The sequence below is a fragment of the Anser brachyrhynchus genome (genome assembly GCF_964034855.1).
Source record: "Anser brachyrhynchus genome assembly, chromosome: 14".
NCBI lineage: Eukaryota > Metazoa > Chordata > Aves > Anseriformes > Anatidae > Anser > Anser brachyrhynchus.
Window position 1 is genome coordinate 2,338,641 of NC_137709.1, and position 23,421 is coordinate 2,362,061.

Here is a 23,421-nt window from a genome sequence, read left to right on the forward strand (position 1 = left end):
TTTTGTATACGCCCTTCCAACCTGTGTTTTAAGGTTACTCGAACTGTTTCAGGAGATGCTGTCACTTATTTTCAAAACTTGCAGAGCAAACTCACAGAAGCAGCTTTTCAGTAGGAAAGGTACCGGCAGACTCTGACGTCAGCCCCCCAGGAACTGCAGCGTGCGGAGCGCGGAGCCCTGCTCTGAAGGAGGCTCTCAGCCCTTTCCCTGTAAAGAGTGGGGAACAGAGGGACAAAACTCTCACTTTACCCCCATACATGTTAACTTCTGCCCAGTAGTAATTTACAACTTACGTGCCTGCTTTTTCTCTGTATAAGCTCTGCAATGACTTTCTATAACCTTAATTTTTAGGCAGAGCCTTCCTTGGGAGCACGTAAAGCGAAGTTTATCCTCAGGCTAACATTCATCTTCAGCGTGCTTCTGAAGGGTGGATTGGTGGCCATCTCATAAAAGATCCCGTAATTTGTTCTGTTGTACAGGGCATGTGCGGTCTTAAAATCTGCCATACCAAAATTAGCTTTTAATTTAATTCCCAAGTATTCTGTGTGACTTCACTGCTGAGAGTAAATGGTGTTTACGTAGGAAGTGAGTGTCACTGCAGACGCACTCCACTCGGGGCTGTAGAAGTGGTCTGCTAGCTTGTGAAATACAGCGTACGTCGGAATTTGTTCTCCAATTAATTTAAAAATTACAGACATGAGACTTGGAGAAAGTTGGCAGATCACTTGTATAGCCTGTGTGACCGTAGGTATGGATATAAATATTAATGTGAAACTAAATTAATTACAAAGACTCATTTAGAAAATGAATTTTAGTTGGAAATCCGTGTTCAAACACAAACATCCCAGTAGTTTTTGCTGTCTTGCCTGCATCTTTGGCTATCAGACACCTCAGACTGGATGTCTGGAAAACGAGATACTTTCAAATGCGATGCAGGGAAATGCAGCTCAGTACGGCGCTGGATAGCTGGAAAACAAAGTGGAAATGTGTACGTGTAAAAATTCAGTGTCGCCAAATTGCTGCAAAGCATTTGGTGGCAGTGGAGGAAAAGTACTGCGCCTTTGTAAATCTGGGGTGGTATTACTTCTGTCAGAACTAATTCTTTTTGTCTTTTTACAAGATAGAGCTGCAACCTCTTCGTTTTGGAAAATCTGGAATTGAATTGATATGTGGGTTTTGCTTCAATCATATTTTTTTTAATTTGTGGTTCTTTTTAGGGTAGTACTTCTCCATTCCTAGAAGTTGAACTAGAAACAGAGAAGCAACATTTTCCGAGGTATAGCAATTAAAGCACGCTTTTTGCTTTGTAGTTTTTATGTTGAAATTATTGTTTTACTTCGGCAAAGTAAGCTCAAGTAAACTTTTCAGGAAGATGCACAAAGTAAAAACTTGGATGTGACAACTACTTAATCGATTGACAGTGGCCTAATTCTTAATAAAAAATAGTTACTGTGGCTGACAGTATTGTACTGTAATATGTGAGTAGATATGCCCCAGAACAGCCGAAGACTTGTAACATTTTAGGAGGTTTCTATGTGATTCAGCCTCTCTGTCGAGAAGTTTGTGCAGGAAAGATGCAGAAGAGGACGCGTGCCTTGCTTGTGTGCTACCAAGTGCACAAGGTGCGGTACAGAGCATTGCTGCCATTTAAAATGCAATTGTAGACATAAGTGATCTGTCACACAAAATAATATAGGGATTTTTGCAATGTCTGTATATATACACGCATGCATATGGTCTTAATGGCTCTTCTCCTTCCACTGCTGACAAATGTTGCCTCTTATGTTAGCGCTTTGTCAGAGGAATACATGGGGCTAAACGAATCTTAGAGATGAAGGCCCCAGTTCATACACCAAGCAATCACATGAAGTATCTCAGCTTTGAGATGAGATGGAAATGGGTCGTTTTACTGGTAAGACCAGAAATATCCAAATATCCACTGTCCCATGATGTACACAACGCTTGGTGTCATTGATTGCGTAAAAAACTGAAACCGAGTCCACTGAACGCACTGCTTCTCCACGTAGGTTATTTTTCTTGCTGCTGTTGTGTCGTCTTCAGTCAGTAGCTGGCAGATTTTGAGAAGTCTAAGGAGTATTTTGGGTGGGGAATGGAATTGCCAACACTTTTTTTTTTTTTTTTCCCTGAGGAGTTCCCTGGTAGTGAATGTAATACTGCAAAAGCCTCTCTGTAAAAACACAGCCGGTGAGTCTTTGCTGGGTGGTGCCTGCTGTACAGGAAGGAATATGCAATTTTCTCTAATGTCTGGTGTCTGGTTGGGGTGTGTAGGCGTGATTCCATGTTGTGCGAGGTAGGTGACTCCATTTCTAGCCGAAGCGCAGCGTCTCTGGGCCTGGCTGGTGCAACAGCGCCGTGGCTCTTGGCTGGGGGCTGTCGGGAACCTCAGCAGTCCTGGGAGAAATCACGTATCAAACGAGCCTCTGCCCTCGTCATCAAACGAGGCTGAGGAAGTTGGTAATTCTGTATTAGATCAAGATGCCCTGCCTTGCCTGTTTAAACATAAAAAGTATACCTTTGGGAGTATACCTTGGTGAAAAGCGAGAAGGCAGAGCTGGGCTCCGGGGAGCACCAGCCCACCGAACCTTCGCCCTCGGGCGCAGTGCGGGGCCGCTGCGGCCCGTGGGGTGCTCCTTACTTCTTCTCTCTTTCATACTGCTTACGATAAACAAAGTGATTGAAATGCAGCACAGGTTTTGACTGGTTTATTAGGAGATGAATTGTTCTGAAGCAGATTACGGGATGTATAGGGTTGTTCTTGTGTGGGATTTTTCTTTTTGGATAAAGTTACTGGCTGTTAAAGTTGCTCATGACTGACATTTATAGCTTTTATGCTGTATTACTAGGTTCTCACCAATTCTTTCGTTCTTCTTTAATTTTCAACCATTTTCAGCGTGATTTTAGCAAACCAGCGAGCATCTGTATAGGTCCACATAGCTCTGTTGCCGGTCCCCCAGTGTCACGCGTGGCACCGTGGAGCCGTTGCCCCAGGACACCTCACGCAGTGGTGGGTGCTGTCGGGTCCCTGTCCCCTCCTGGTTCCTCCCTTCCCGTTTCAATCCTGTCTCTCCCCACGCAACCTCCCTGGGTTTTGTCCATTGCCCTTGACATCAGTGGGTTTCTCCACACTTTTCCCCAGGACCACCCTTTTTACAAGGATGCCCAAGGACAGGAGCCCGCCAGAAGCCTCCTTCGCAGATGCTGAGGGAAAAGAAGCCCAGCCTGCTGTCGCCTCCGAGCCCGTGTGGCAAAACACGCTGCCGTTGGCACGGGCTTCTGAAGGACTCAGTGTTTATTTCCTTCTCAGCAGCTCGCATACGCCGCTTGCAATGTCTTAAAAACTGCCCCGTCGGTTCAGTTCTTCTGGAGCGCCGTCACTGACTGTACTTTGCTGGCCCCGTGGGAGGGCAGAGCTGGAGGTGGCTGTGCGGGCTGTGACTTCTGGTCTCCTCCGCTTCTGGTCTCCTCGCTTCCTCTCCCTGCAGCTCGGAGCCGCAGTATGCCGTTTCGGTGGGGGGGTTGTGCTAACTGTCCCTCGCTGGGAAAGGTCAGGCTCAGAGACGTGCGGGGCGTCTGTGTCAGGACTGGCTGTGCCAGCAGCTCAGATTTGGGTTCCAGGCTGTAATTTCTTGGGGTAGAAGGCGGATGGTGATTGTTAGTAGCTCAAGTGGTATGTGAATAATCTATTTTCTAAACCATTGCTCTTGAGAGTTTCACGGATATTCAGGGTTTTCCTGCCAGCGGGTACTGTGGCACACGACTAGCCAGAAGGTACCGGGGATATCTACACACCGCTTCTGAAAGTTTCTGATGTGGACATAGGTGAATGTTGCTGTTTTGACCTTGTTTCCGTAACATATAATTTTTCAAGTTACTGATGCATTTGGAATAAGCTTCTAAGCTTCTCCCATGTGGAGATTGTAGTTGGATAAGTGAACGCTTTTTGCCGGTAGTTCAGACAATTTTAAAGCACTTCGAGCAACTTCATTACCACATCCACGAGTCCTTCCCGCGCCCGCTGTCATGTTGGTACAAACACATCCGATCCCCGTATTGCTGCTTAGCGAGCTCTGAAGGAAAGAACAATCGGTTTGGGTAATAAAAATGACATACAAAAAGACAGAAGCTGTGATTTATTTTGGGAGATTGAGTAGAGTGGCAAGCAGCACTTTAAAGGTCACTCGTCTCAAATAAACCTTATATCTCTCTCCGATTTAAAGAGATATTGCAGCGTTTCCTTACATTAACCTGCGCGAAATGTCTTTTACAGTCTCATTGCAAAGTCCAGCAGGAGCATCACAGACGCCCGCGTGCGGTGTAAGCAATGGGGACTGATGGCGGTGCTGGCCGGGGGAATGGAGATCAGTTATAAGTGATTAATGCCTTGATCAAAAATACTCCCTGGGGAACGGTGCTGGTGGTTTGAGCTGGTCTTCAGCGTGTACTTATGAAAAGTACAGACAAATTCCACGCACAACTCTCTTCTCATTGTGAGAGCTGCGTTTTGGTCCAGCAGTCGCTCTCAGCCTTGCTGTATAAAACGGCCTTTGTCATGAGGATCTTAAATTGTACACAGAGTTAGAGAAGACAAACTGCTGGGGCAGTGCTGCTTGAGCCGTACTGAAAGTTTGTAAATCATTAGGAATCTGGATAGATAGTTTAATTTAAACTGCCTGGTGTCAAGTGGCGCTACCAGAGCCCGTGCGTGGCTGGACAGGCCTCTGGCAGAAGCCGCGCTGCGTCCGGCTGTCGGAGCAGGGAGATGGCGAGGACGGGGACCCCCGAGGAGCACACAGCAAAACCGCGGTCACATTGAGGTAGGGGCAGTGAATCCACCCAGGCTGATTCGTTCCGCCACTTCCTAAAACTCCTGGGTTTCTCATTTATGCCAACCTACGGCAGGTCGGTGCCTGCCAGCAGCCCTGCCTCCTCGCGGGCTGGCTTGCTGCTGCCTTTCCTCCTCCCTGGCAGGCGACGCGCTGACCTCGCTCCTGGGCACTTTGCATCCTCCCAGGCCAGCAGCGGGGCAGCATCTGCCCGTGGCATGAACGGAGGCAGTGTCCTGAGGAGGTCCGGGGGAGCAGCCTCTGCCCGCACCGTGGCCTTCTCGGTGCCTTAGCTGATGCCCACAGCTCGGGGAGCTCGGGGGAGGCAGCGTAATGCCCGCTGCCACCCGTCCGTTAGCAGGAGATGGATGGTGCTTTTCCAATTGTGGCACAAAAACGTGCGGTGTAAGAAGTACCCCCTGGATTTCAGGTGAGGCCAGCTGGCACTCCCTGCTAGAATTAATTCTCGGCTTGTCCCGCTTCGCTTCCGTGCCGCTGCCGGTCGCTGGAGAGGTCGCATCGTGGCGTACGTCAGCTCCCGCCGCGTGTGCTGGCGTGACGGGTGCTCCTTGCCCCGCCGCGCTGGGTTTCGTCAGCTGAGCGCTGTGACCTTTTTTCTGTTCTCGAGTCCTGAAAATAGATTTTTTTTTCAGTCTCTAAAACTTTTTGGTGGCTAAACATAGTCCTCAAAGCGTTGTGTTTCCTTTGTGCTTGGATGAAGTTCGCTGCTTTGTATCTACCGCTTGGAGTGGGTTTTTGTTTTGTTTTTAAATGGAGTTTATAAAAGTTTAGCAATGTTTTTCTTTTCAAACCTTTTAAACAAATTTCTCCTCTTCCAAATACATGTGGATGTAAACGTACTAATTTGAAGGACAAATAGCTTGTACTTTTTGAAATTAAGATGCATTCAAAACAGGACTGTTGTAGATATTAGCATATTGAAAACTAATTTTGTAGTCTTTTTGGGTTTTCAGGTTTGAGTGACGATTGGCACTGGGAATGTACTGGGGGATGACAGATGTCACAACATCCCCCATGGTCTTCGTGACAATTTTGAAAATCAAAATTATGGTGTGTGTGTCAGAGGCCTCTCTCAGCCTTTTGTTTTGGGCTGAGACCTACAGCACCAGTCAGGGTTCCAAACAGATCTGTGAACGAGTGTTTATTAAAGTGCTCCTCTTAAAAGTCGCCATTTATAAGGATGGTATTAGATAAACAACAATTGTACAATACTGTCCTTTAATTATTAGAACTGAATATTTTATCTAGTGGCTGATGCTTCTGCGTGGAATTTCGTTTGTTTTACAGAAGCAGCCTTTTCCCTTTGATCGTGATAGTTGATGCTGCCAGAATAATTCAGATTTTTTTTCTGTATAAGAACGTTTTTTTAAAGGAATACAATATAAAAAATTATTTTCATTCAGTTGAGCATAAACCAAATAATGTATATGTATACAATACAATGTGTTTACATATTTATAGGCATGTTAATTTATGGATGGATAAAATAGAAGCATTATTGTATTTGCATGTACCAGAAATACATAATATCCCTGCTTTGTACTCATCTCATGAAAAAAAAAAAAGGCAGTTTATAGACCAAAACTTTGTTTTAAATTACTTAACTCTTTGTTGTATATTGATGTTTTCTGAGGCTATTCTTGAATTAAAGGCTTGAATTTGTGAACAGGTATCCTTCTCCATATTGGATTGCAGGACAAGCTAATGGTAAAGTTGTAAGCTTTTTGGCTGGCATTGTCTCATGTTTATCTTATGGGCTCTTAATTCTGTTGGTGTGTATCAGTGAGCTGTAAAGAAGCTAGACCTTTGCTTCATAGAAAGATGAATCATTATCAGTTATATAAGATAAGTATGATTGGGCAAGCTTAGTCTAAATTAACATTTCTCAAAATACATGTCAACGTACAAGTGAATATTCAAACAGGTAACAAAGGTTTTACGGATAACTTTGTCAACAAATCTGATTTACGTGTTTCTCTCTTTTTTTTTCCTGCCTTTCCCCAAATCCATTTTACTTGCAGCTTCCAGCTGATCTTACCAAGATGCATCTTACAGACAATCCTCATCCTCAGGTGACTCACGTCCCTTCAAGCCAGTCTGGATGTAGCATTGCCAGTGATTCTGGGAGCAGCAGCCTGTCTGATATCTATCAGGTAAAATTGCATTTGTTTCTTATTTTTCCTTCTCCTCCCCTAGCTGGAAATTGCATTTTGCCTTTCCTAATTGCTCTGGGTAACATTTTGTGCTGCTGTGGTGTCGGCTGTTTATCAGAAAACACGAGGTCAGGCTTCCACTTCCGAAGTTTGTTTGTTATTTTTGCTGTTGGCTGGCAGGATGTGTCAGAAGCTGTTGCACAGAATTTGTAGAAGTGTATCTGTAATGATACGTGCATATTCTGCTTCTGATGGCAATTCATTCCTTGTTTTCCCTTGCCGTGAGTTTTGTTAGCACTGAGCTAGGTGACGGTGACTAGAAGAGGGTGGCGATTACAGTGTTCGCAGGTGAACATCAGTGTCAGTGTTTAACTTCATTATAGTTTTATTAAATGCTGGTTAATCACAATTTATACAGGTGATAAATTATAATGAAAAATTAGTGGAGTTGCAGTACAGAATGGAATAAAATAAATGTAGTAAATCCTTATACCGTTTAGCATCGGACTTACACATGAAAAGAATTTGGTTCCAGTTCATTTCTTGCCTTATCACATGTAACAAAGACTTAGGCGTTGGTTTTGACTTGTCTTGTTAATATTGAGAATGTCTTGCTCCTATTAATTTTTTTCTGGAAGGAAGGAAATCGGAGTTAAACATTCCGTAAGCAAAACAGTGGCTGTTTATCTGCGGCTCCCCTTCCTGCTGCTGCTGCTGCTCGTGCCTGTGTCGCTGGGGCGAGGTGCCACCTCCGCAGCTGGGAGAGGTGAAGCGCTGCACGGGGAGATGCTTTTCACATCTTTATATCCCAACAAGTGTGCTGTTGCTTTTAAAAGTCACATTTAATGATACGTGCTGGACTATGGTACAAATTTCATGAAACAGTTTGTGCCTGTCAAATACTTCCTTCCTTGATTATCTGTGTTTGTTGTCAATAAGATGTCCTGTTCTGCAAACAGAAGCATGGCCATAAACCTGCTCTCTGCACCAACTGACTGTACAAATTCCAGTGTTGCTTGTTGTGAATAGAAGTTGAGGAAAATCCAGAGATAACTTAGCTGTATTGTCTATAAAAGAACAAGAGCTACTGCCTCGTGTCAAATCGCAGAGCCAGGTTCATGGGTGTCTTTCATTCTGGTTGATGAGGGTGGTCATCTTGGGTTTGTCTTGGTAACTGCACAACTATTCCACTTTTAAGCTGAAAACTAACTACAATATCAAATCTTTAGCAACTATTTAGCATTATGTAGGTGTAACTGGATCTTAGACACCTGTTCCCTTTTCATGGGTACTGTTTGAGTACTCTTTCCACACCAGAAACAGAGATTGATGTTGTATCTTATTTACAGCAAAGCATTCATAGTTAACTTTAAAGATAAAACATTAGAAGCAAAAATCCTTTTAGAGTATTAAGTAGGACAAAAATATAGAGAGACTAGACTGTTAATCTGTTATCTTTAGATTTGCTCACTGCCAGCTGGGGCAGCAATAGCTTGCATCGTAGATGATGGTTTCAAAATGCACCTTTGATTTCTGAGCAGCGGCGTAGGAAGATTTTATTCTACAGCTTGAATTTTGTTTTCCCTTGGAATCAAGTCTGTTGACTCAAAATAATTAGTCAAAATCAACAGAACTAGTCTGGGTATTGTACCCTAACATCTATATATTGAGGCTGATGGGCGATTTTCCTGACCGTCTTCTGTCTGCCTGCCTACCTGAGTGGTTTGGAAAGATTGTTGTAAGTGAAAAGCACTTGAAATATATTATTAATGAAGAAAATATCATTCCAGTAATGAGTGAATACTCTATCATGTGTGGTTAAATGCATTTGAAATGTTGCATGCCTATTCTTCAGAAAATGCCAAAAGATCATAATTGTTAAACAAATAAGAATTACATAAATAAAAGAAATAATGGAGTAGCATATTTATCTGCCCTATAACATAAACAGTGGTGAAATGTATTTTTGTCTCTGGAGGAGTTAGAAATTAGTTAATGTGAAACTGAGTGCAGATTTTATACGAACTGGAAGGAGTGAGGACCTTTCAGTAGGAATCTCCTTTTCAATGACATTCACCCACCTATTTTTGCAGCTTGTAGGGAACACAGATCTCTGTAAATCCTGGTGGGGATTCCGAGTCAGTCTGAGGCAGGTCACCGCTGTCAGACTCACGTGAGATCTTCAAAGATGATCACAGCAATACATGATCTAGCTGCAGTGTCATTAATTTCTAAAGACAGCACTGGAGAATCAACACTGTAGATGAAGATAGGACGTGCAACAGACATGTCATGGGGGGGGGAAAAGAAAAAGCTATGTTTTCTCCTGTTAAGTTTTTAAAGCATTTTTCATATCTTGTCCTATGTGTAACATGCAAATAGTAAGCTGTCAAAGAATGCTGTGTATTTCACCGTGATTTATTGCAGTAACTTTAACAGTTAGTTTGGGATTAGTCCCCTATTGTTTGTTACCCGCTTTTAACTGCATGTTTTGTGATAAAGTCATGGCACAGCATTTAATTCAGCATTATGTGCAATGACACATCAATATAGGCAGATTTTGAAATCAGAAAGAAGGGTTTAAAAAAAAAAAAGTTCCCTCCAGGATTCATTATGGTATTATGAAGGTGGAGAAGCTCCCTGATATTCACAACAATTTGTAGTGTACTGGCTTAGTAGCTGAAAATATTTTTGGTAGCTTAAAATACAGCTTGTCATAAACTGAAAAATGTTGCTTTGCTTTTGCAGTCGGTTTCGTATCTATTGCATGCCAAACTCTCTAGGACTATCATTACTGTCAGCAGAGGAACAGTATTTTTGGAATAATATTTATTAATGTAGTCTTGATGTGACCTTTTGAATTAATGACATCTTAACATTAATTTTTACAGTAAATAGTGCAACCATAATTCCAGAATAGGAAACTGATTGGAGCCAAAGAATGAAACATTTTGTATTGAGATTTGGAAAGGTTTTCAGCTCATCTGTGTACGCTTTATTCATTGATAGTGTTGAAATGAGGTTTCACTTGTTCCAGCTGCATCTCAGTTCAGGATGTTAAACAGGAAATGAATGTAAAGCTGAAGGTGAGATCGGCAGAAAATGAGTTCTGCCTGTAAGCACTGCTGTGAACATACTGTATTAAGCCCTTAGTTGCTTATGAAAATAAATTTATGAAGATATTTTCTCCCTTCTCCTGTACCATTACTTCTCCCTGTTGAAGCCTTCAGTCTTTATGTGGCAAAATGTCCAAACGTGTATATTGCAAATTCCAGCTTGCTTGGAATACTGCGAAGCAGGTCTTTTTGTCAGACTGCAGACCTTTTGTTGGATGTGTATATTTGTGTGTATATGTATATTTAAAAGTTTTTTCCTACAATTTTTAGAACAGCTTAAATTTAATTTGCATATACATTTTTTTCTTCTCCTTCATCTCATTTCTGACAATGTGCTCAGCCTCCAAGCTGGGTGCTTAGACAGAATTAGGGGAGGCTGCGTAGTTATGCATGTAACAGTTGAAATGAGGGATTATAACTTCTGCAAACAGCCCCTTTGACTCGTAACAGGTATCCTCAGGGAAAAGTCATCCTGCAGGTACTGCACAGAGCAAACGCTTCCCTTTACTCTTTCATGGAGTAGGCTTTAAGGAGACTGGCAGTGGTAACGTAGGTTGTCCAGATTGTACTGCTAGATGTTGGTGGGCATGGTCTCCCTTACAGTGTAATGAATTCGTTGCCTTTATCGATGGCTTGCGAAGCTGTTCTCCTACTGACTGACAAATTCTCATCTATTTTTCCTTATCTGTTTAGTTCTGCCAGTGGTCTGCGTAGTGGTTCTTTTCTCTCTCTTTTTCTGTCATCTCTCATTTGTCACTTTGGCAATATATATTACTTGTGGGCAGCACCGTTATTGCCCAGCAATAATTCTGGCTGTGGTTAAGGATTTGATATTAAAATGGATTATCTATAAAATATGCATCAGGGAGTGTCCTTTACTAAGGATTTCTCTATCAATTCTGTAAAAAGTCTTGGACACTTTTCCCATGAAAGAATTGACGTGAAGGGAAGGAAAGGGGGAGAAAAAAACAAGGAAACAAGCTCTTAATAGCAGGCTGTGTCGGGAGCACTAAAATACTGTATCATACGGAGTTATCACAGAACAGGAAATCCTTCATGTGGTGTATTTAATACTTTTGTCTGTCAGTGTATGTTTCAGACACACTGTAGTGGAATATGTGTCATTATCACCAAAACGTTTTGAAGGCTGCTTCTGACATCTTTAGCTCCCAAACCAGTGTGTAGGGCATCTGTCTCCTTAAACACGTTAACTGGCAAAATCTGCAGTGGTGTATAAAGTAATAACGGTGTGGTTTTTAAAAAAGCAAACAAGAGTTTTGACAGTAAGCCAGTATTAACTCCCCACTGCAGCACGTAACATGTCGTTGGAGTCTGTTCCTGCTGACTTGGCAACAGATTTTTTTTTTGCCCTAGAGACCCAGTCCTGAAAATCTGTATTTGTGCAAAATTTGAAGTTTGGAGCTTCTGGTTACACTTTATAAATTAGTTGTTCATAAGTTTTCTGGTAAGAATGATACTGATATTTGATAATGGAAGCAGCGGGAGCATCATGCCTGGGAAGCACAGCTACTGCTGCAGGCACTGCAAAGTCCTCCGCTTCCTTCCAGCGCTGCCTGGCCCGCCCCTGTTCCCTGGCCCATCTGTATATCATCTTTAAAACAACGGTTAGGGACCTGCTATTTTGTAGCTTGATCAAATTATAACTTATCTATCAGGAAAACAGAAGATTGGTTTCTTGTCCTATGTAGGGTATAGAATGAAAATTTTGAAGTGTTGGTTTCCTGTAGAACCTATATCCTCAATTTTCTCACCTTAGTTTACAATAATTAAAATGGGAATCAGTATTGTACTTTCTTTTACTCTGCCTGGAAAAAAATAATATGAATTGTGGCAATTTAGATGAAGAAATGCTAGAAAAGTCCTTGAATAAAATGCCGTACTGATCATGTGCTGCCAAGGCTCTCCAAGCACAATTTGCACTTCGGCTTAATTCCAAAGCTGTTAATGTGAGCTACATAAGCCAGTGAAGTGATGTAGTATAAAAAAAAAATAATAAAATAAAAGATTTAACCCTATTTATTGTTACCCTACTCTGAACGAAATAGTTAAATCATGTAATCCTTTTTTATTAGGTTTGATGGATAATTATTGAAATGAGGACACACTCAAAGATCTAACGATATATCTAAAACTCAATATTTTTCTGCCTAGAAAAGAAGGCAGTGCTGTTCCATCTGTCCAAGTACTGGGACTTGCATTAGGAGAGCAGCATGGAGCGTGTAGGAAGATGGAGGCAGTGCTGTCTGCTGGGATTTAATCAGACAGCGTTGGTTTTGATGATGCCGCTCAGTCTTCCCAAGCAGTTACCAGTGCTTCAGCACTCCAGCTACTTATGTCATGTCTAGAGCTTCAAGTGGTAGGCACGAGACAGGATTAGTAACCGTCACTGAGTTATTGATGAAATAATTCTAACTTGAGAAGAGCAAAGAGTGTTTTATCTCCGTTTTAATATTCAGCCATCAAAATGGGCTCGCAGTGGCCGTGGTTGTGCCAAATGGAGCACAGACTTGCAGCAGCTCCGGTTTGTGGTGTGATCATTTGCTGATAGCTCTCTCTCCAGCCATTCTCTTGAAGTGGTTGGAAGTGAAATGTTGTAGGTACGTCAGGGAATTGGTGTTAATGAACGATGCTCTGACTTTTTTGTGGGGGAAGGTTCTAGTGGGACTCTGCCCCTAGTTGCAAAAATGACTGGCAATCAAGTATATGGGCATAGATACTTAGATATACACTTGTATATACAGATAGATATACACTTAGATACATAGATACATAGATACTGTGTTCGCTTAATAATAATAATGAATAAAGCAATTTCTGCAAGTCTGTGTATAATTGCCTTACACTTCCAAGTGCAACATCTTGTTCAAATTTTTGAATTTGAACAGAAAAATGAATTGCATGCTGGCTTAAATTAAACAGAAGTGATTGAAGGAGTATTCTGTGGAAATTGAAGTTTCGAAACTACTTTTTGTTTTTTTCCTTGCCTTCCATCTGTTTTGGAAGGCTATTTTCATTCCATTACATCATTTAAACTTTACATGAAAAAATACTGCAAACGATTCTTGTGTGATGCTGCTTTTTGGTGCCAGTATTGCTTTATCTTATACTGTTGCTTCATGTGTCTGCTCAGCGTGATGTCTATATTGCCATCTATTGATGACAGCAGAAATGTGTCTACAGACATTGGGTAACCAGCGTTGTTACTGAATTAAATGATTATTTGGTCAATATTAACTCCTGAATTTTGAAAAAACACTTGCCCTCATGAATTCACAAGAAAGACCAAATGCTATGAAGTAAGAGTCAGCCAACAGAGATGGGAGTAGTAATCCTTACTTCCTTTTTTTTTTTTTTCATATTTATATTCTCCACCTGACATACTGAACTGTATGCCAGGATGAAAGTCCATGTTACAATATGGAAATGAATAATCGATCAAATCCCTTTAATTTTATCCACTCACCCTGGGTTAGTTTTCCTCCATGTGACACTGTTGGTATCAATGGTCTTACATTGCCTGTAGTTCATTGGGAGCGTCATAAGTAAAGAGAGCAAATGCCCAGTATGCTAATTTTTTCAGAAGTTGCAATCATAATTCCTGTAGCATGGTGTTGCTATTTAACTGGAGACATTGAACTCTTTGTCTGATGGATGTCTTCTTTTTAGGCTACAGAAAGTGAGATGGGAGATGTTGATTTAACGGGTCTTCCAGAAGCACCTGTAGACTCTGAAGATGAAGAAGAAGAAGAAGATGAAGATATTGACAGAACTTCAGATCCACTTCTGGGGCGAGATGTTGTACGAGAGTGCCTTGAGAAAGAGCCCGCAGATAAAACTGATGATGATATTGGTGAGGAAAAAAAAAAATCTTTATATAAAACTGTATCATATAACATCAGTGAGAGAAGCATGTATGTAAGCCGTTTAATGAGTTGATGTTAAATGTATATCTTCATAATTATGGATGATGCTTTTAAGAGACTGCTTTGTTCTAGTGATGCTGTAAATGAAATGATCTTTCTCTTACTATCCGAGAGAGTATTTGTTCTGAGAAGCTAAGTATTTAAAAAACAAAAGAAAACAAAAAACTAGTCTTTGAGACTCGTAAGATGTTAAGTATCACAGTTATTATGCCAGCTGATATAAGGGTAGCAATGTAATTTTGACTGCCTGTAACTATAGAGTTAATCACTGAATGTCAAAGAGAACGTACTAGTCCTGGAGTATAGATAAGTTAGATAAGCTTAATTGTGCAAAACACTTGAAATTAATTTATTGCAGTGTCTAACTAGAATTTGATGTTAGTTTAATGGTAAAATTTGGGTTATGCTATACTTCTGATTATTTCTCTAAACTCTAGAAAAGCATTTCATGCTCTTAACAAGCTTATAATTAGTGTACTGTAAGGATATTTTTGTTCTCCTAAATGTTTGTAGTTGAAGTGCTTGTACACTTAGCTAGATTGCTGCCCTAAGAGTCGAGCAGTGCCCGATCAGGACTGCCGAGCCAACAAAACGCATACTGGGCTCGTTCAGCTGCAGGCACTAAAAGGGATTGTAATACCACTGAGCAATTCCTTCCGTGAATTAAGCTGAGGTTTAATATACCGGTGGGAGGGTAAGGTATCTAAGGAGCCCCAGGGCCTTGCAGTCTTCATACCAATGTTTCCTTTGTCTAACAGAGCAATTATTGGAATTTATGCATCAACTCCCGGCCTTTGCAAACATGACTATGTCTGTAAGAAGAGAACTTTGCTCAGTGATGATATTTGAAGTAGTAGAGCAAGCAGGAGCCATCATACTTGAAGACGGACAAGAAGTAAGTAACTGCACACAGCATGATTTGAGTACCAAAGGTAGAAGATCAGCGAGGGCATCTGGGCGAGAGGGCCGGGAGATGTTCTCTGCACCACTCCCGCACCTGAAGGCTAGGGAGTCTGTCTCTTACTATGACTCACTTCCAAAATCCTCAAACCTTAGTCCATCACTTAGTGACATGCAGGCTGAATCTTACGGACTTCCCTGTTCAGGACTTCAGCATGGTTGAGACGGACAAAACCAGCAGCGTTCTATAGTTCATGCTGTGGATTGTTATCAGTTTAAGTGCTAATATCTAAAAGGGTTTGTTTATAAGGGTTTTACCTGTAGCACAGGAGAATGCATCATTTCCATTGGTAAAATAACTCTTTTGTTACAATATAGTTTCTTTTACATACCAACATGGAGATGTATCCTTGAACAATGTATAACCGTAACATCTAAACAAATCAGGTCTAACAAATTATGGCCTTTATGTCTAAATTAGAAGCAGTTTCTCTACACATTCAGATGTTCAAAGAAGTGGTCAGGCTCCCAATGTAGGTACTCTGAATCATTACCTTGAAGTCTTTCCCTGTCCTTTGTTCAAGAAACCTGGAATGTCTGTAGCAGTTCGTCACTCCACGAGGACTGTGCGGACTCTAGTCTCTGTTAGTGACCAAGTGGGCATGTGGGGGAAGAGTGTTCATGCTCACTAAATAGTATGAATATACTGTAGCAATTAGCACACTAATTAAAAAGCAATCTATTCATCAGCATTGCTCCCTACTGAGTTAATACTGAAACGAGTAAAGAATGCTGAAAAGCATTCTTGTTTCACTCAGCTTTATTGCTTGCCTTACAGTGCACATTTCTAGTGAATTAAACGTTGCAAAGCTGTGGTGGCAACAAACTGGAGACTGCAAGAATAAGGCTTTCTGAGATAGGAGTGTTGGAACAGCTTATGAAAGCTGTTGAATGAGCTTCGCTTTTAAAATTTGCTTTTTTACTCCCTCTAGCTCGATTCTTGGTATGTTATTTTAAACGGCACAGTGGAAATCAGCTATCCTGATGGGAAGAGTGAGAGTCTCTGTATGGGAAATAGCTTTGGGATTACTCCCTCTCTGGAAAAACAGTATATGAATGGAGTGGTCAGAACCAAAGTAGATGATTGTCAGGTAAGATCACATTTCTGTAGAACTACCTCATATTTTTAAACATCTAACAAAAGAAAGCAGACTAGTTGTATCTCAAGGCCTGATCTTTATTCAGGAGCAGAGAAAAGGATGTTGGTATTTGATGGGTCATGAGCTCTGCTGCTGTTAGATTAGTTGTACCCTCTTTCAGTAGCTGAGATTTATTTCACACTGCTATTGTGTGAGAAACAGGAACTTCTGCTTTGTGCTGAAATGTAATCTTAGTCCACCCTAGTCATGCTATGTATGTGATTGACGTGCAGTAAGAACAGATAAGCAGAAAATAGACATTTCCACTTTTTGCAGATTTTGTTCTCTATATGTTTAACCTATTGAGAATAACCTTTTGAAAATGTAAGATGGTGACCAGTTCCATTGTCTTCTATTTACAACTTTCTCATGTAATTGAGCAGAATAGACTGGGGCTGGTAACAAATGCTGTGCAATGGTGTTTCCATCAAAGCAAGCGCAGACATGGGGCAGGGGGTTACATGCATGTTTTAAACATTTATTAACAATCATGTGTTGCCTGGGGGCAGTTTGTGTGTATAGCCCAGCAAGACTACTGGAGAATTCTGAACCACGTGGAAAAAAACACTCACAAAGTCGAGGAAGAAGGAGAAATTGTTATGGTAAAGGAGCACAGGGAGCTGGACCGCAGTGGAACCAGAAAAGGACACATAGTTATCAAGGTGAATTTCTTCCCACGCTTTCTGTTAATGTTAATCTATTAAACCTTTAAAACCAAAATTGTATTTATTAATAAACTAGAACACATCATCAGTTCTGTCTGTCTTACGTCAAAGATTTAATTCAAAGGAATTTATATTATTCTACAAATCTACTTCCATCTCCCTTTTAATACAGCTAGACCTGTTCGTCAGATATATTGAGTTTTGTTTTGGGAGCACTCCCTGTGCGTCCTTTTGTATTGGTCCATTTTTTTGTAGTTTGGAAGAAGAACTGAAATTTTATTATAAACAGAGTTATGGGATGTTACTGATTGTTCTGGCCCATTATTAGCTATGCAAAACATTTGGTCTGGGAGAAGCTTGAAGACTCGATTTAAATATGTTAGTTTTTTTTTCCTTCATTTTTATAAAACTGAAAATTGAAAAAGACGTATACTGCTCACATGGTTTTATGCTGAGGTACTCTCTAGAGAGAGGTAGTGATGGGAGATATCAGCTTTATTTGCATTTAATTTTTAAGGCAACACCTGAGCGACTCATCATGCACTTAATAGAAGAACATTCTATTGTGGATCCCACTTACATTGAAGACTTCCTTCTAACGTACAGAACATTTCTAACAAGCCCCTTGGAAGTTGGAAATAAACTGTTGGAGTGGTTCACGGTGGACAGCCTCAGGGATAAGGTTGGTTTGAGACTAGAGATTAGTATTTGTAGTGAAAATTTCTCCAAATCGATTCCTTTTCGTATCACTAGCGTTATACTGCAGCTATTTTTGAATGAACTAATTTAAAGCCAAGTATTTTTTTAGTAATATCAAGGAATAATCCTGCACTCTCCAAGGGTAGGTTTGTCACTGCTTTTCTTCTGCAGAATGGTAAATACTATTTTCTATTTAATTTTAAGATGTAAATGCCAGTCTCTCTGAAGTCCTTTTCCACCAGCAATTCAGAAATTGTGTTCGTGATCTCTTGAACTTACTACTTTTGTTCTCACAGCAGCATTACGCTTGTCTTCCATAATTTTCTTTTGTAGAGCTTTTCAGTGTATTGAGCCCATTTTATTAGAGCAGCTTATTACAAAGTGTACTTGAAGTAAACTGTGCTCAAGACAGATGAAGCTGATAAAAACACTTCTGTAAATAGAACCAGGTTCAACTCTGTGCAGCTGTACGTGCGTGAAAAATATACCTAACTTGGAACTTGTATTCATGTCCTATTTGTTGAAAATCACGGCAGTAAAATTCTTAGCCAGCAGTTTTGTATGTTCTAGATTTGAGCTGAAAGAAACTCAAACTATCAAAACAGCACTTTTTTTTTTTTATGGTGGAGAAAATTTGCTGGGATCCTTTCCTATGGTTACTGCTTCACCCCTTTTTCCATGCAGCACATTTTAGCAAGTACTGTTTTTTAAGAACAGGAATTTAAAGAAGGAAAGTAAAGAAAAACTGTCTTAGCAAATAAAGGAGGAAGTCACTTGTTTTTAGAAGAGAACCTGCTACAGATTAACTTTTTTTTTTTTTTAAATAGAATGGATGGATAAAATAGTTGCCAGACTGTCTTTATCATGAATGGTAGTAGCTCTGTAGTACATAAAAAAAAAAAAGCAACCCAAACATTTAACTTAAAAAAAAAAAAATTGGAAGAAAGGTCTTTTTGTTTGTTTGTTTTACTATTACAGCATACATCCTAGAAACTTCCTAGGAGAGGAGGTAATTAGGATGCTTTAAAAAGATACATTTAATAAATGGCATAAAGAAGAGATAACCGAAGATAGATTTTTGCACCAGTAAGTACTAGGTGATGTAATCAGCTAGATACAAAAATATTTGTTTCTTAGTTCTTCATTTGACTTCACAACTAAAGGAAATCAGGAAATGATTTCAAGTGCAAATGGTTTCTGCTTCTGTTAACGGATGCATTAATCTGTCATATGTTATTCTGTCATGTCCTTGTATTCTTCTTTGCTTATAGATTAAACCCTATAGGAGAAAAAAAAAAACCTATACATCGTTTTTTTCAGGTTACCAGAGTGGTCTTACTGTGGGTGAACAACCATTTTAACGACTTTGAAGGTGACCCTGCTATGACTCGGTTTCTGGAAGAATTCGAGAAGAACTTGGAAAATACGGTAGGAGCAAAAAAGAGTGACTGTCACACTTTCTGATGTTATGCATTTTCATTTTCCGATGTGTTACCAGGGATTAACACATTTTAGTTTATATGAAAGCAGCTAATAGGTTGCTTTTAACATGTGTGTATTTTTTCTTAAATACAGTTTTAGGTACAAAGCTCCTATAAAATAGTACATATGGCACTCATTTGTGCGTCTTTGTCCTCTTTTGCAGTAATGCAAAGTTTATTTAGTAAGATTTGAATACGTAGGATCATAATTTCTTTTTCTGGCACTTTTTATTTTTTTAAACAACTGTTTCTCCATTTCTAATAAAAGAAACATTACACTCCATTTTATGTCTTCTATGTTACAGAAAATGAAAGGACATCTCAGATTGCTGAATATTGCTTGTGCTGCCAAGGCAAAATGGAGACAAATTACCTTGCAAAAGCCTTCTAGAGACTCACCTCTCTTTTTCAGCCTCCTTGGAGGAAGTGACAAGGGTTTTGGTATTTTTGTAGAGACCGTGGAAACGGGCAGTAAAGCAGCAGAAGCTGGACTTAAGCGTGGTGATCAGGTAAAAAGAGCAAAGCTAATTTTAAACATCCACCTTTTGATTTAAAAAGAAAAAATCTGGTTCAAATGACTGTAAAAAGTAAAAAAAGGAAAAAAAAAAACACACAACCAAACAAGCAACCCCACCAGCAACAAAAAAACCCTCTCTCTATACATCATGCTATTTTGATACCACAGTTCAGCTCTAGGTTTGTGTGTTAAGTATGTGTTTCTGTTAAATAGTTTTTTGAAATGTTTTGAAATATTTCAAATACAGAGTGGAAAAATAAACCAAGTTGTGGTTGTTTCAGGAAACTTTCTTAAAGGAGTTATAGTTAGGTTGAAGCCATCAAATTGTTTGGTTGGCTGGTTTCTCATCTAGCATGCAGCATCACGGTTTGAGGCTGGTGGAGCCTCAGGTCACAGCAGGTGCAGGTCTGCCCTTTGGTTATAACACCAGGTCTGCAGCTGGTGATCTGCTGCTTTTGTTAGAGTTGCAGTTCCTAACTGCAGGAACGGTGTGCCTGTCGCAGAAGATAAATTTGGTTACAGTAGTTGGCAGGTAGCGATGGAGGTCTTGGCTTGTTTACAGGATGCAGCGTTACTGAAGTGATCCAAATCGTGATTTTACAAGGAATATTTTCATGCTGCAACTACTGTAAATATGATATGATAACTTCTGGAAAGTTTATAATGTGCTTGTGTTATTGCATTTATATTTGCAACTGTTGTAACTCCATTATAGACAGCTGTTGTAATAGTTCATTTTGTATTTCTTCTTAAAGATAATGGAAGTAAATGGACAGAACTTTGAGAATATTACCTTTGTGAAAGCTCTGGAAATCTTGAGGAACAATACTCATCTCTCCATTACCGTAAAAACAAACATTTTTGGTGAGTAGACCTTACATGTTTTCCTGTGTATGTGACTAAAAATTCCAGTCCTTCTGGCTTCAGAAGTGCAATAGGATTTCAGCTTTCTTCCAACTTGCTCTAGAAGTGAAAGCGTGTGCAGGAGTCCCCTCATGGTGCCTCCGTTTGCTCGGATACGTTTTTGTGTGCCAAGGACTTGCACATTGGGTGGCGCAAGGCCAGCATAGCCAGCTCTCTGCGCCCTGAGAAATCCTCAAATGACTGCTTAAGCGGCTTTAGTGTCCCTTCATGTGATATGGCTGATGCAGAGCCAAGGGATCTGGGCCAAAATATTTTGCCAAGAAACAGCAAAAATGTAAAACTGGATTTTCATAAAACTTTTTATAATGGTTGTAAGAACGGTAGGACAAATTGCCTTTATATCTAGAATCGATAAGGGAATATAAAAAGTGGTATGGTATATAAATGTTAGCTTTTAATTGTCAGTGTGAGTATAAACATATTAAACCTCTTTTAAAATCTCAGTCAAACCATCTGTTCTTTTTCCATAATCCTGTTCAGGAAACAGAATAACCATAGCTACAGAAAGAACGAGACTATATGTACAAGACAGATTCTTCCTCTGTAGCTGTTGTATCTGAGAGCTAATGATGGTTTCCTTCTCTTATTTTCTTCCTGTGGTCACCTGCCCTTGTTCTGTATGGATTTTCTTTTCTTTTTATGATTTTCTGGTTATCTCTGTGCAGGTTAAAAAGTTCTAAGATCTTAGCAGTTGTTTATTACCATAATTCTAAAAAAGCATAAGACTGCTGTAATCAGTGGTCTAGTCTAATATCAAACAACATAAAATAAAGCATTACTGCAACCAAGGCAATGATAGTTATGTGCAAGTGGATTTTAACCTCTTCTCCTGCTAGCTGATAAAACTTCCAGATGATTTCTCTGATAGGTTTTAATGAATTCACGTCTCGAAGCTTTTTTTTCAACTGCAATACTTATTATTCTGTCCTTTTGAGTGCCTGGTGCTAACAATGAGCAATCACCATTCTTATATGTGAATTTATATAGTGAAGACTTATAGCCATAAATTGTGTTATGTAATAGAAATATGCAATTTGACTACAAGTATAGATAAAGACCCGTTTTTTGCCTTGTTCCTAGGGACCGTCTTGGAAATCAGCTCTGTACAGCCCTGCATTTTCCCAGTACCATGATTTCAACAGAAAATAACAAATTTCTGACAAAGATTTTAAAACAAACAAAACATTATGCATTAGTAAACCAATCTGAACAGTTTGTTTTTATCTTTTATTTGTGGGAAGAAACACAATAACAAAGAATATTTTTTTGCATAGAATTACATCTTCTAGGAGTGTCAGTAATAGACTGGCTTAGCTTGATAAATGCAATAGGAAATTTGATGTGCCTTATGTATTACTTAAAACAAAAAGGTGTGTGGGGGAGGAAACATCAGTCCATCCTGAAGTTGTTCTTGAGGAAGCGTCTGCATTCTGTTACCTAAAAGATGCAGACAAAAAAAAATCAATAAATATATAGAGCTGATTGATGTGAACGGAATGGTTCCTTGTTATTGATCTTACTGAAGGGTAGAATAGCTCTTAGATTTGCTGTGGTATGTGCTAATTTCAAAAGTAGCTGGGAGAATCCTGCTATGCAGAGTGGTTCATGATTTTGATTAAACGTTTAGGGTTACACTTTCTGCCAAGGAACTCCAGAGCAAAACTTAAATGGGAAGAGAGCCACACCCTTAGAATCAAAACTAAATGTAATACAGAGCCTGGCTTGGCAATACATTACGTTTTTGGTTTTGGACTCTTTGGTTCGCTTTTTCTGTGGGTACGTGGTTTGAGGAAAGAAGCATGTAATGTGAAAGTTTTAAGTGTGCAAAGGTAAATCACAATGTTTGTATCTCTTCTTACAGTGTTTAAAGAGCTGCTCTGCAGGATAGGGCAAGAGAAGAATGGAATTCCACATATTCCAAAAATTGCAGAAAAGAAAAACAACCGTTATTCCATCCCAGATATGCCTGGAGATGTGGAACAGATGTTTCCCCGTGAAAAAGGAAACAAAAAAATGAAAGCAAACACTGTATCTGGTGGGAGAAACAGAATCAGGAAAATTTTGGACAAGACTCGATTCAGCATCTTGCCTCCAAAACTGTTCAGGTGTGTCAAACTCTTCTGGTCAAATGGTAATTTTTCCTTAATAAAGCTGCTTAGTATCTTCACTCATGTCTACGCTGCTTTTCTTATATTTTAAATGCAGCAAATCTGACCCATAACTGCAGAACAAGGCCAAAATATCTTTTGTCTCCCAGTGAACAGTATCAGATATGCTTTCCTCTCTTTTTCGAAAGCCCATCTACGATGTGTAATTAAAACATGACTGCCGTTATCTTTTCAAAAATTCATTCATCCCGAGATGAATGTAAGGATCTTCACACATCTCATCGAAACAAACCTGTTTTGCAGTGACGGCAGCGTGAGCCAGTCGCAGGATGACAGCATTGTTGGGACTCGGCAGTGCCGGCACAGCCTGGCCATCATGCCTATTCCGGGCACGCTCTCTTCCAGTAGCCCCGACCTGTTGCAGCCTACAACTAGCATCCTGGATTTCTCTAATCCTTCAGGTAAAACAGCAGTGTTAGCTTGATTTATAGGATAATTATAAGGCAGCTGGTTTGTGGGGTGGAGTTGCATCTTTTTACCAGCTTCAAACACACTTAGTGCGGTTACCTCTTTATCTTGTGCTCCTAACAGGTCCAAACTGGTGATTCACTGAAAATGCAAACTGCCCAAACCCCACTTGCCTGCTTTTTTGTAATGTGAGGCCTAGCTTCTTTTTATAAAGAAATGTGTTTTGCCACCTATAAGTATCTTTGATTTACCAGAGCTCTGGTGGAAGCAGGTTGTCCTCCTCTGCGCCTGTCTTGTTTTATCTTTGCCCAATATCAGCAGTCCTGGTGATTTGACTTCTCCATCCACCTTCTTTGAATATTTATTTCAAGCAGTATGTCAG

At 40.1% G+C, this 23,421-nt stretch overlaps 1 protein-coding gene across 9 annotated transcripts in view; it reads left to right on the forward strand.

Moving 5' to 3' along the window:
* Nucleotides 1-23,421, forward strand: part of RAPGEF6 (Rap guanine nucleotide exchange factor 6) — a 124,876-nt gene that overhangs the window by 67,884 nt on the left and 33,571 nt on the right. For all 9 annotated transcript variants that reach the window (XM_080555453.1, XM_080555448.1, XM_080555454.1 and 6 more), the window contains 11 exons: nucleotides 6,887-7,018; nucleotides 13,822-14,005; nucleotides 14,837-14,973; nucleotides 15,971-16,129; nucleotides 16,687-16,839; nucleotides 17,360-17,524; nucleotides 18,862-18,969; nucleotides 19,328-19,531; nucleotides 20,295-20,403; nucleotides 22,325-22,568; nucleotides 22,875-23,032. In XM_080555453.1, the coding sequence (XP_080411579.1) occupies nucleotides 6,887-7,018; nucleotides 13,822-14,005; nucleotides 14,837-14,973; nucleotides 15,971-16,129; nucleotides 16,687-16,839; nucleotides 17,360-17,524; nucleotides 18,862-18,969; nucleotides 19,328-19,531; nucleotides 20,295-20,403; nucleotides 22,325-22,568; nucleotides 22,875-23,032 (1,753 nt within the window). The remainder of the gene's footprint in view (nucleotides 1-6,886; nucleotides 7,019-13,821; nucleotides 14,006-14,836; nucleotides 14,974-15,970; nucleotides 16,130-16,686; nucleotides 16,840-17,359; nucleotides 17,525-18,861; nucleotides 18,970-19,327; nucleotides 19,532-20,294; nucleotides 20,404-22,324; nucleotides 22,569-22,874; nucleotides 23,033-23,421) is intronic.